Source organism: Micromys minutus (assembly GCF_963924665.1).
Source record: "Micromys minutus genome assembly, chromosome: 5".
NCBI lineage: Eukaryota > Metazoa > Chordata > Mammalia > Rodentia > Muridae > Micromys > Micromys minutus.
This window is the reverse complement of record NC_137974.1, coordinates 26921871-26935825: the sequence shown is the minus strand read 5'-3', so window position 1 is coordinate 26935825 and position 13955 is coordinate 26921871. Positions and strand designations below refer to the sequence as shown.

Genomic DNA, 13955 nt, shown 5'->3' with positions numbered 1-13955 from the left:
AGGAAACCATCTGGAAACAGAATGAAACAACTGAGTGGGAAAACTGAACAATGTGAAACGTGAAGGGATATATATGTTCTGAGAACTCCGCCAAAAAACAAAGACCCCCAAAGACACAAATAATTAAAGAAAATACGTTAGAGTTTAATGAACATGGCTTTCTAGATCTAATAGGCTTAGAAAAGGCACTTCAGAGCAGCTGGATAAAATTCATACTGGGGCATGTGGTCCCGGAATTTCTGCATGATGCTTGGAAGGGGTAACAGGGCCACATACACAGAAGCTATAGAATCACAACGTCATTAGACCTTTGAACAGAGGATGCCGAGCAAGGGTAAGGGATGGTGAGGGAAACTTTTCAAACATCCAAGTGAACGATTAATGAAATGTAGGCATAGAAACAGGGACATTTGCAGCTATGAAAATCAAGAGGAATGCCATTTCAGCCTTTCTTTCCTCAGAAAGTACCTGGTGAATGTGTACCACCCAAAATGAGGAAGAACACTGAAAAAGAGGAAGACAAGACTCTAATGCTGGGGCTTTGAAAAAAAATTTTAGGTTGATGGTGAAGCAGCTACCAGGAAGCTCTATAGATTGAATCCAGATCAGGGCAAGAGGACAAAGGTCTCAATACAGAGTTCAAAGATGAAGTCCGTCATTGGTGGATCATGTGGTGTTTGACCATACAACGATCTGTTGGAGAATTTCATGATTACTCAATAAGAAGTCATTAACATCTTGAGAAAGGAAGAGCCAAGACACGGATGGAATTGTGGTAGTTATGTAGCTAGCCACAGAAAGTACTTACAAAGGCAGGACAAGGAAAGAAGAAATCACGAACTTAACTGGTGATGAAACTACTTTGAGGAAGGAGGAGAGGGAGAGAGGGAGAAAGAGAGGGGCTGTATGTGTGTTAAAACAAGCAAGAATACTTATTTCATCTTCCAGATCATGTCTGACCCAGAAAGACTAAGGAATGATTCTGAGTGGAATACTGAGAACATCAGTAGAAGTCACTGGCTTTCAACAGTGGTGGAGGGTTTACAACCCCCTTTGGGATAGTTTGGTGTCAGACATACTGTATATCAGATATTTACATTATAACCCATGGTAGTAATACAATTTTGTGGCTGGGGTCACCATAGCATGAGGAACTTTATTAAAGAGATGTAGCATTAGAAAGGTTGAGAACCACTGGTATAAATCATCTCAAGACTTGCTTTTGGGGGTACAGTTCGAAGTGTGAGAGATGAAGGTGATAGTAAAACTTTGCATTATAAGATTGGCTAACAAAATTTGAATTTTGGAACATTGTACGTGTATTCAATTAAAAGCTAAAATAAAAATTATCTCCTTTCACCCCCCTAAATTACACACGCACACACACACTATTTATTAATATATGAGGGCAGATTTGAAAACAGTAAATGCACGGGAGAAGGTACAGGATCAAGTGGAAGAGCAGGGATTGAAGTGGGGATTGTTCAGGGGCTGCCTCACTTGGGGATCCACCCCATGTGCAGCCACCAGGCACAAGCACTACAGCTGATGCTGGGAGGTGCTTGCTGGCAGGGACCAGATAGGGGTGCCTCCTCAGGCACTCTGCCATAGTTATGCAACTGAGCATGCTTGCAGCTAGCCATTAGACTGAGCACGGGGACTCCGGTGGGGGGGGGGATGAAGGAGTTGAAGGGGATTGTGGTCTCATGGGAAGAACAACATTGTTGACCAGCCAAATCCTTCACAGCTCCCATGGACTAGAACACCAGCCATCGAACATACATTGAGAGACCCATGGCTCCAGTTGCATATGTAGCTGAAAATAGCAGTGTCTGGAATCAATGTGAGACGAGGCCTTTGGTCCAGGGAGGGCACGTTTTCCCAATGTAGGGGAACACCAAGGCACTGAGGTGGAGAGGATGATTGGGAGCTAGTGCACCTTTGTAAAGACAAGTAGAGGAGAAGGGGGATGGGGGCGGGATTTCAAATGTAAGTACAGAGAATATCTAATAATTTTTTTTAAGTAAATACTGTGTTGTTTTTCTCTCCCTTTCGCAGAGGCACTGGCCCAACCTGACTTGTGTTTCTGGTCACTCCTTGTAGAACCTTTCCATGTCTTTCATGCATCACCCATTCATTCCTTGTATTTGATATGTGTCTCGACCCACCTTTGCGCTTTCTTTCCTTTATTCGGAAAGAAATGAAGTATGAAGGGCAGAATTCTCGTTTCCGTACAGGCCTAGCCAGTGCGCATGATTTTGATAAAAGACTTGCTCAGGCTGGTCTTGAGATTACTCTGGAGCTCATGCTGGCTGGTTCAAATGTGGAACTTGTAATCCTCCTGCCTCGGCTTCTCAAGGACTGTGATTACATTATATTCTGTTTTTACATATTTGTGGCATTCCTGTAATGTGACTTGTGACTTCTGTAATACATTGTGATGAAGGTATGTGTCCCTAGCACGGTGCCCACATTTGCATTTGTCGGTATGAGGAAGACTTATTGGCACGCTCACTGATCTTGCCGATGAGAAACCTTTAGGGCTGACACGGGAGAAACCCCGAAGCTTGATGCATCTTTGTTGTTGTCCAACAACTGAGTCAGGAGAAACGGCAGCTTGGAAGAGTTGTGTGTGGTGCTATGTCCTAGTGGCTGTTACAGCTGACAAGCTTGAATGAACCGAGGGGCTTAACTTAGGCGCAGGTAAAACGGTGAATTGCCCTGTGTATTTTTCCTGTACAACCGCAAACTGCAGTCATGACGATTTTGTCTACGCTCTTCACACAGGGAGCTAACAGAATGAGAGGTCGGCTCGGAAGTGTGGACAGCTTTGAACGGTCCAACAGTCTTGCTTCAGAGAAGGTATCTGGTCATGGCTCTCTGGTTTACCAAACAGTTGTTAGCCAAAGCAATGGTAAAAGTGCGTGCCTAATTATTTCGTGATGAGGTTTTTTATTTTTTTAATCTTTTGATAAATAAATAATAAAAAGTTTATTTTTCATCCAGATAAGCTTCCTCCTTTTGGAGTGAGGTATCCCTTTCATTGGCTAACTCTGCACTTTAGCTCTACAGATAATTTGCATATAGTATTTGAGTACCTGTTGATTTAAAGTCAAACAAACTGAACCATCCAATTACTACCCCATTAACAGACACACACACACAGACACACACACTATATGCACAGACACATACAACATACATACAGACACACACAGCATATACCCAGAGACACATAACACACACACGCAAGTCACACACATAGACACACAATGCACAAAGACACATATACCCACAAGACACACAGACATCCACACACAGACACACAAGACACACACAGACACACAATATACAAAGACACATATACCCACAAGACACACAGACACATACATAGAAACACATACACACAAGGCACACACACAGATACACAAGACACAAACACACATAGATACACATGCACACTCACATGCACACACGTGCGTGCACATGAGCCCCTAACTTGTTATTCTTTTTCCATGTTATTTCTTTTCCTCTTTTTTTGTTCGGTTTTCCTTCTGTTTCAGCTGCAACACCATCCTCTGTCTCGCAGACAGCCCTATTGCGGGTTTCCTGTTTCCTGTTTTCTGCAATATGCAACTAGGGGCACTATCAACCTTTGTTGTCCTAGGAAAACACTACCGTTTAAAAATTGTATTTTATTAAACTTTTACTGGCACCAGAGACCTAGTTGGTATGTGTCTGTGATCCATAGCCCAGCCCATCAAGTGGTTTGACTGTGGTGCCCAATTGACTGAGATTGGATTGAGAGATTTAATGCTGTCTCTTGACCGGATGGGAGAGGCATTCCAGAGGACTCATTTTGGTTCATTTCCTGTTTTTCATGTCTTTTCAAAGAAATTTATCTCAGGGATCATGCCACTGGACAGAAATATCCAGAGTGGAGGAAGATAATTCACAGGCTTTAATTTATTTTTCCAAAGGCTTTGCACTGAGCCCCAGGCGCTGAGATACTGTTCTGACATTACTGGAAACATGCAGAGCCATAGGTCACAGAAGTTAGGAGATCCCTCTTTCGGTCATGGCCTCTGTTCATCTCTCTGGCAACAATGGGAAGGGTAGTAGCCCTAGTATTTCACCACATCCCTCAGGGGAAGAGTACCTTTTCTTATCAGCCTTCTTTTCGGATGCTCTGTGACACCTGCTTATCAGCAGCAGTGGGTTGTGGTGAAACAGATTAGTCTTCACCAGGGTTGAGTAAAAAGAAAAACAAAACAGTTCTGTCATGAGTCAGGAAGACGACAGGTCTCCTTTCAGCGCTCAGCCCCAGAGTGTCTGGTGTCTGTGGCGAGCCTGCTGGCAGCAGACACCTTCCCGGTTTCTGTTGTAGGACTTTTCACCAGGGGACTCTCCTCCCGGGACACCGCCAGCCTCTCCACTGTCCTCTGCCTGGCACGCCTTCCCCGAGGAGGATTCTGACTCTCCACAGTTTCGCAGACGGGCACACACATTCAGCCACCCACCTTCAAGTTCAAGGAGGAAGCTGAACTTGCAAGATGGGAAGGCCCATGGCCTGCGGTCCCCTCTGCTGAGGCAGAGCTCCAGCGAGCATTGCAGGTAAGTCCTGCCTGTTTCCAGTATGGGCCAGCAAAGTTTATTGTCATTCTGTTAGGGTCACTTTGGAGTCAGTGTGGATTGTATTTTATGCTTTAACCAGGTGTTAAGGTCCAGATGGAGCAGGAAAAAAAAAAGGTATATATGTCTCTCAGTCAAGGGAAGATGGGGGAGGTTAAGACATACCCTGAGAACATCCTCATATTCCAAATAGAAGCTTCCTATTAATTAATTAATTAATTAATTTTTGCCACAGGGAAAAAAAATAGAGAAAACATGGCATGCAATTGTTTTGCCTAAAAATCACAAAGGCACATTACATCTGGTCTCTTTAATGCTGTCTCTGAGGGACTCAAGCAGCCTCAATGTTGAACCTAGAACCTCTTGTCAGCCTGCAGTCCCATAGCACGCTGAGGCATGAGTCTAAGTTCCCTTCACACTCCAGGCAGCATTTGGCTGGTTTTTACTACATAGTTCATTAAAGCTGAGTATGACAATTACTACATGTTTTATCATTTTATCTAAAACTGTATCTATGAAGGATATGTATGTATGTATGTATATATGTATGTATGTATGTATGTATATAGTTTAACAAGAATTATTTGTTGTCAGGAAGGAGTAAAAGTAAAATATGGAGTTTCTTTCCATTTATCTCAGATTGACATCTTGATGCTATCCTTCCCCCCATGTCTTTCATGTAGACAAGAGGGTTGACTACCCGTGTTAGTCAGAGACATAAATAAAACCATCTGCAAATAAAATGTCATAAAAAGGGCCACTTTTACTGTGAAATGTTATCAGACTTATTTCACTGTTTTTTTTTTTTTTTTTTTTTTTTTTTTTTTGGTCATGGTTTCCTCTCACAGTGCAGCTTTCATTGCTGTTTTTCTGATTGATTTGAAATCCAAAAGCCAAGTAGATTATAAAACACATAGGTTACCAAAATAAAGAAAATCAAAGCAGTGAGTTGTCTTGAGATCCTGTGTGTGTGTGTGTGTGTGTGTGTGTGTGTGTGTGTGTGTGTGTGTGTGTGTGTAGGAGATTAAGTGTTCATAGCAAATCAAAATTTTACAACTGATTACTTCATTGATTTTTTACCTAAGACAATAAATAGCTTCACCCCAAGAGCAAACAAACTATTGTCATGAATAAAAGACAAATGATGTCTCTCCCAATACTTCCCGAGTTTCCCACATGTTGTATCATATACATTGAGATAATGTCTATCATTGTCAGTATAAAAAGGTACCATTTCATGTTATTTAAACACATTTGCCACTGAAAACCCTTGTTTATTAACAGAGCAATGTGGTAGACTTCGGGCTTTGGATTAACAGTGCCTCAGGTCTACACAGGAAATAACATGAACTTAATGTTGGATAAGCCAGAGATATCATGTATGGAAACTGACATCTGCCAAACACCTTATTAACCAATACGTTCAAGGGGTTTGTGTCTATGGAATAGTTAATCTTTGTATCATTTATCATCAGTTTATCCTCAGGAGATGGTTTTCCTGAAGCGATTTGTGTTTTCCTACCTCGACCCTTGAAGTCTCTTCTGCATGTAAACGTATGGTTTGTTCCTAAAGTGTTGAGAAATATAACTTGTGAAAGGGTGAAGCTTCAGCTTAGCCACCGAGCTGAGGACTGCATGCTCTTCTCTGTAAGTCCTATGCAAGCTCCAGCTCGAAGCCTTCCAAGGAAAGAATAGATTAATGGCAAGAACCTGTTTATGTGCTTTTTCTTAGTACGTGACGATGTCGCTGAAGTATAGATTTTAAGAGAAATCTGCTGTGTTTTCTGTACTCAGCATTCTCCCATCAGCCCGGCGCATGTACAAGGAGAGTAATTCTTCCTCCAGCCTTCCAAGCCTTCACACATCCTTCTCTGCCCCTTCCTTCACTGCTCCCTCTTTCCTGAAAAGCTTTTACCAGAGTTCAGGTAGACTGTCCCCACAGTATGAAAATGAAATCAGGTGAGACCGGTGTGCCGTCTGCCAAGCACCATTTGCTCCCGTGATGCATTGATAATCTTACTAAAAAAAAAGTGGCTGGTTAATTTTGGAGTGAAGCTTGTACATCCATGTGCTTGCTCTAACCTGCTTCGAATGTGTGGACTTCAGTTCCAATTAATCTTATTAAGGAAAACAGGACATGTAGTTAACAAAGCGTTTGGGTGACCTGGTTATATCTTCTTGAATGACGTTTTTGATCTATGACAGGCTGTTCTTAGCCACCATCCCCTGAATCTAAACTTCCTGTTGTTGGAAATGAGACCCGGTGTCATCATGTAGTAAGATTTCCACAGTCTTGCTTCTGTTTTATTTTTATTTTTTAGTCTCTGGGTATATTCTTGGCAGCCCAAAGCCATTGACTAAAGCAGCTTGCTAACAGGGTGGGTGCAATATCTCTCTGTTTTGTAAGTATGTGGGATAATTCTGAGACATTTATTTGATTTTTTTCAATGACCAGGTTTACATTCATTTTAGGCTCTGCAATGGGCACAGGAGATTGTCAGTGGGTACTCAGAGCACAAGAAAGAGAGCTGAACCTTGTAGCTTTTCTTTCCGTTTTTGCCCTAAAATATTTACATATCTCCCATGGAATACTCTTTTCATAAATCTAGAAACAGTGGTCTTTAGAGAACCACCTCTCTGATAGCTGAGATTATACTGGTTCTGTAAATGCTAAGTGGACTGTTGCCATTTTGTGGGATATGAAAGGATTCCTCTAAGGGACTGCTGTTGGCTTACCAATCCCAAATTTCCTTACTATTTTTGTGTCTAGCTTGACTCATTCCTTTTTTCTTTTAACTACTGTCTAGTATTCTGCTTAGTTTAGCGTAGTTTATCTGCTTTACTATTGATGGACATGTGGGCTGTTTCCAGTTGTTTCATGGTTGGCAAGGCTTGTAGTCAAGTAGAGAACTGTTTATTGTCAACCAGCATGTGTGCCAATGATACCTTGTTGAATATTCTTTTGTTTCCTTTTCTTGTAGATGTAAGAATATCTGAAAGCTAGCATATAAGTAGACAGGCCTCTTTAAATGCTTAGATTAGATACATCCTAGAGTTATTTCTCAGTACCCTTTGTCCATATGTGCCCACTCATTCATGTTGGATTTAGCATGATTAAAAATGTGAACTTTCCTTTTGAATGTGCGCAAACAGAATTTCTGGTGACATAAGGCCAATAAAATAAAGAGCGTTCATGGGGGGTGTGGGGGAATATTGTGGGAAAGTTTTTAAAGAAGCTTGCCCTGAAATAGTAAACTATGCTGTGGACTATGCTGTGAGTTTAAAACACTAAGAGTTTCCACAATCAAGGTGTCTCTAACTCTGTCCTCTCTCTGAAATATATCACTCAGTAAGACCATTCAGACGGTTTAACATAGTTGAGGTAAGTGTGTAGGGAGAACCGTATCTTTCTTCCTTAATTAGGGAACAGCCTGTCCCTAAAATGACTGTTAGAAACAGTCATTAAGAAGCTACAGGGTCAGCAAAGGCTGGACATGAATCACAGTCTGTTTCAGAGCTTGTCATTAATACAGAGGTTACTTCTGTTGTTTGGTGTGAGGTTGTTCATTAGTCTTCAGGGATTCATGCTTACTTGTGCTTTATTTTTGATGATGGTTTCCCGTAGCCCTTCATTCCTCATGCTAATGGAAGGGTGCTGAAGCCAGAAGGTGGACACACACACACACACACACACACACACACAGACACACACACACACACACAGACACACAGAGTTTGGGGTTGGAAAATTCCACTGTTTAGTAGCTATGCCATTAGCAGTGTTGGCTTTGAAGGTATAAAAAAGTCCTCAACATTCAGAACATTGAAGATTGTAAGTGCTTTTAGATGTTTTTTTAAAAAAAAATTGTGACAGATTCTAAAAATTAAAGAAGAGGTTCCCCATCCCCCAATGCTTTTAACTTAATAGCACAGGGTCAGCAGGCCTGACTCTAAAAGACCCCAAACCATCTTCGCTGGCTAGGACCCCAGCTCAGTACACAGCTCAGTGGGTCACTAAGGAAGAACATCAACATGTCAACACTAGTACACACAAGGGCACCAGAAGTCTGGTGGCAACTCTCATTTCCTAGATCATTACTACCTTCTGACCTCACAGAGATGAGCGGAGTTCTGCTGCTTTGGGATACACCATAAATGGGCTGGTGGAGCATCCATTACTTCTGTATCCACGTTCTTTGGACATTGTGTCGTGAGATTCATTCCTGGCTGTAGGAGGCTGCAGTGTGTTTAGTTCTATTGCTATACAGTATCCTGTTTAATACATCACATCCTCTCCATCCATGCTCTTCTTCATGCACAAAGCTATAGGATTTTGGTTTCTTAAAGTGCTACTGTGACAGTTGTTGTGTGCATTTTCAGTTGTATATGCATATGCATCATTATTGGATGTCTTCAGAGTAACAGTATTGGACAAGGTATATATTCTTAGGTTTGTATAAGCTGCTTGGACGTAAACATACTACTTACAATCTTGACAAATATACATATTTCTATTTTGAAATAATATCAAATTTATAGAAAATTACAAAATATTATAGGATTTTCTTTAATCCTATATCTTGACTAATTAATTTTAAACCTCTTGCTACATTTGCTGTGTACACTGACAGAGCGCTCTCCATGCACAAATGTATGTGTGCATTCTTCAATCTAGTCTGTGTGTGAGTAGATTATACCACATCCTGTTCTTAGTACACCAGGATGTCTTTCCCAAGAATGATGACATTAAAGAGAATGGTTTTAACTCAGTGGCTTCTGAACTCTACATCTCTCATTATCACTTTTTATAGAGAGAACATCTTGCACATACAATTACAGTGATATCTCCAACTATTCATAATGATGAGGGAAGGAGGTATATAATATTATCAGCTATAATTTTCCTGTCACTTGGGTACCTAATATCTTATTAGTTGCATAAATGAATCTCTAAATAGTCCTAGTTGAGTAGGGAATGGGACATAGGAGGATATAGGGTAATGACAGTGTTACTTTTTGAAACAGGACCACTCTTCTGAGTTACTGATTCATGTTAGCACACTGAGAAAAAAGGTGCCAAGGTCTTTTGAATGTCACAGTTTGTTGAGTGATAGATTCATTTGCACAGATTTGAAATTGCAACAGAAAAGAAATATGTGCATTTTATGATTAAAATCTTAGTTCAAATTAATTTTTGAAAGGTTAATATTCTTTTTCTTGATAGCTGAGTCATAACTGTGCCTGATGATTCATGTTTTTATGACGTATAGTCACCAAATATGGCATTTCTATTCCAGCAACAGACTTCTGTGTTTTACAAGTTTGCTATTAAGTCTTAAGCTTCTGTTTAAAAATTATTTATATTGAAGTTTGTTGGTCAAAATAAATGGTTATTTTACACGGTGATACTCTTTGCTTTATTTTATATATTTTTTTAATGAGAAAGAATAAGGTATTGCTGATAAAGTGTGGTATAGTTTTTGTTTTATAATTATTTGTATTCATTGATTGATATGATTATTTACTATGGTTCACTATTGAATTAACTTGCCTGTGATTAATTGATGACTTATGGAATGCCTTTTAAAGTTGTGGTTTGGGGAAATTATCTGTCTTGTGCTAATGCCATTCCTGTTTTCCTGTTGCTAGACAGGACACTGCTTCAGAATCAAGGTGATTAACACTCTAAACGTTTTCAGATAATAACGTTTTCTATTTCCCAGCTGTTAGCTGCATCAGTTAAAGATATAGTTTTAGTTGTCTTCTGAATGCATGCTGTCATTCTGCACACTCTGACGGCTGTGGAAGCGGAAATGTGCCCTGTGGTGTGATCAGACACTGCAGAGAGCCATGTACAATGCCGTTGCTAGCTAAAGTCCTGTTTCTACTCTATTCTGCACTAAGATTCCTTCAAGAAAATGCCAATTGAAATTTAAAGTTACACAGTGAATTAGCTAGATAGTTATTTATGTGCATATGAGGTTTTTTCTTTTCTTTCTTTTTTTTTTTTTTTCCTGATCCCAGAAAGATAGAGAAGTGAGCATCCAGAAAAAGCACACCAAGTGGTGGGTTCTGGGGAGAGACATGGTCTGCTTCTCCTCATGCTAACTGCTCTCATATTGGTTCCTGTGAGAGTTTGCTGATGCCTTGCAGATATCCCATTGGTCACAGTCAGGAAAGCACCGAGTTCCTGTTTATGGACAGGAAGGATGGTGGTAATACCTTTTCCTGGAGGATCACTCACTTTCTCTGAAAAACATGGAGATTCAGGCCACTGTCACTATAAGTGTCCCCTTCCTGCCTACTCTACCTTCCCTACTCTGCCTGTGTCCCCCATCTTAGACTCCTGACTACACATGGCATCTCTCTGTCAAAATCTAACACTTGGACTTCTTTGTACTTGCAATAAAGGTATTAAAGATTGCTCTACAATGGGCCACACATGGAAAAAAGAGTCTTGAGAGAATCATTTGGCCACAATGCTAAGATAAAAAGAGACTCTGCTGAGAATTATAATTGATGGCCCTTTGGAGGGGGCAGGTATTGTAGGATGATCATTTCTCCCATTTCAGAAGCCCAACAGAGAAACAAGGCTCAGTGGCAAAGCAGTTGTCTAACGTGTACAAGGGTCTGAGTTTAGTTTATATCATTGAAATGAAAAAGACAAAAAAGCTATAAGTCAAATACAAGTGTTTTTTGGGTCTGAACATTGGCCAGACTACAGTTCTGTTTTACATCGCGTTAAACCGACTCTGGGAAAGTCTATATATTTTTTACTAGGTATGTTTTTTATTTATCTTACATTGCAGAGGTATGAATAAATGTAGACCCTACTGACAGATATTTTAAACCCAATGTACAAAACACCTTTTCACTCTCTGCATCAGGATGTGGAATCTCTCGTATAAAACTCTTCATTCTTCTTGTTCTTTTTTCCTGTGCATTTTTCCACTGACTCACCTCTCACATTTGGTCACACTCAAAAATACCATAGTGACTTCTGCTAGGATGGCAGAATCTGAGTTCTGTTTAGTTAGTAAAGATTTTCCATAGGATGTTTGCCCAGGTGAGAGCCAGAACTTTCACACACCGAGAGCTTATGATGCAACTGTAAATTATCCAGCATCGTGGGTCATGTCGGAAAGAACCAAATTTTCATCGGTTTGTTGCCCTATGTAGGCTTCTTCAGACATTCAGGGAGGGGAAACCTTTCAGTGTCTGATAAACAGCTGCTTCTGGATTAGTGAAGTGCCAACCAATATTTGTCTCGACTTGTAATGCATTTAGATGCAATGAATGATTTAGATGAAGATTTTGCCAGCAGGGAGTCATGGATTTGAACTTTATGATTCTTGGTTTTACTGGGTGCTAGGAGGTGCAGGAGGACCAGGAGAGTTTACTGCTGTAAATCTGTATATGCAGTAAATCTGGCAAGAGAATTTATGTGAGTGCGAAGTAGATCTCTCTTGCCTTAGTAGGAAAATTGTCACCAGCATACCTTCATTCCCTGTGGTACCCAGTGGATGGATTCTTATTAAAGCAAGTGAATAGTTAGAAAGTCTATGGTCACAGAAGCCCACTGATAACAGCAATTCATTAGGTCAGGATTATACCTGCTTCCCCAAGGATTCATCAAAGCATCACCCTGAAGCATCCTATCCACAGTCTATTCATGTTTTATGAACACTGAGTATCGAGTCCTGGCTCTGCAGCTTCAGTGGTGATTGGACACAGAATGGTGCCTGTTCTCTTTTCCCCTCTAAATTCCTCACAAGGCTCACAAATTGTGGTTCTTGATTAGTTGCAACCTAGTGTGCCAACCTGCCAGTGGTCACGAGTTCTCCACGCTGCCCTGCCTTCCTGGTTATTTATTGTTAATTTCACAACTTTTTCCTGGATGTACCCAGCGAAGCACTTAGCACAGCATAGGTTCATGTTAAATGTCACAAAAGGAAGTGGCCTGGGTCATATGGAAACTAAGAGAAAATATGTATATGACATGTTAGATTGCCTAAAAAGTACATAAGTGTACATATAGTCTACCATGTTAAGGCATGTTCACTTCACCCTTTTATTGAAATAAGCATATACATTTTGAATCTCATGCACTGCAAAGAAAAGCAATACAGCATTTGCATAAGTAAGTCACTTATGGTCCTTTGTTTTTGAAGAGCCCTGGAGCTTTGTAGGAGCTAATGCAATGGTCATTGACATTTCTCTGGACCATGGACTACATAGCTCTGAGTTCAGGCTGCATTCCTAGCCATCACAGGAAGTGAACAGGATACTTAGCCTTAAAAAAATAAAAGATTTACTTATTCTTTTATGTTGAATACACTGCTGCTGTCTTAAGACACACCAGAAGAGGGCATCAGATCCCATTACAGATGGTTGTGAGCCAGCATGTGGTTGCTGGGAGTTGAACTCAGGACCTCTGGAAGAACAGTCAGTGCTCTTAACCGCTGACCCATCTCTCCCTAGCCTTTTTCTAGTTAGAGTTTCTCACTAGCAATGGAAATCACGACACCCACCCGTGCTACTGTAAGGATGAAACCAGCCATACTTGGGACATTTCTGAACAGTATGTGGTGTGTGTTCTGTCTTCCCCGGGGTTACCTCTGCTGCAGGAGACATTGTAAGCAGCTTAGTTTTGAAGTTATACTCGTCCTAAATGTTAAATTTAAGGAAGTTAAAGTGAAAACTGATGTAGTTGAAACATTAAAAAGTTTAATCAGAAAAGCTTAAACATTAGAAAGTGTAAAAAGACAAAAAAAAAGTTGTCCCTTATGTCCACACTACATTTTACCCTGTACCCTAAGTGAGGATGCAGGAAAATCAGGACACAATGTTTCATACAGCCTCAATTCTTTAAGTGACCACTTTCACTGCATACTTCTGACCACTTGCTGGTCCAGCAGTGAGCTGCTGTAATTGCTCACTGCCTGGGTAAGCCTTCACCTAGAGGCTGCCTTCCAATTTCCTCTCTTAAGCAAAGCAGGGTAGCTTTCACCTCATTTCAGCAACAGGCTGCTTTTGCAAAGCATAGGCTTTATCTACAAGCAAAGGGTCCATATTCTACGTACGCACCCCCTTCCCGTATTATCAGTATTCAGTTTAGGCACTGAGTTTTGGCAGCTATGTGCCACATGTGGATAAAACACATCACATCAGGGGGCTTGCAACCAGATGCTGCGGAGTTTGCAAATGTGTCCTGGTGGACTAAACACCAGGACGCTTTTATAACAGCCAGCATGAAGGGTGCATTTGAAACACAACAAAAGTAACTCCAGCAAAGTAGTGTTACAGGGTGAAGACAGGCACCA

General features: G+C 40.8%; 1 protein-coding gene across 4 annotated transcripts in view; it reads left to right on the top strand.

Moving 5' to 3' along the window:
- Positions 1-13955, top strand: part of TBC1D4 (TBC1 domain family member 4) — a 160287-nt gene that overhangs the window by 120131 nt on the left and 26201 nt on the right. For 2 of the 4 annotated variants that reach the window (XM_080917211.1, XM_080917214.1), the window contains 4 exons: positions 2788-2862; positions 4388-4614; positions 6427-6591; positions 10282-10305. In XM_080917211.1, the coding sequence (XP_080773337.1) occupies positions 2788-2862; positions 4388-4614; positions 6427-6591; positions 10282-10305 (491 nt within the window). The remainder of the gene's footprint in view (positions 1-2787; positions 2863-4387; positions 4615-6426; positions 6592-10281; positions 10306-13955) is intronic. The other 2 variants (XM_080917212.1, XM_080917213.1) reach the window with 2 other exon arrangements.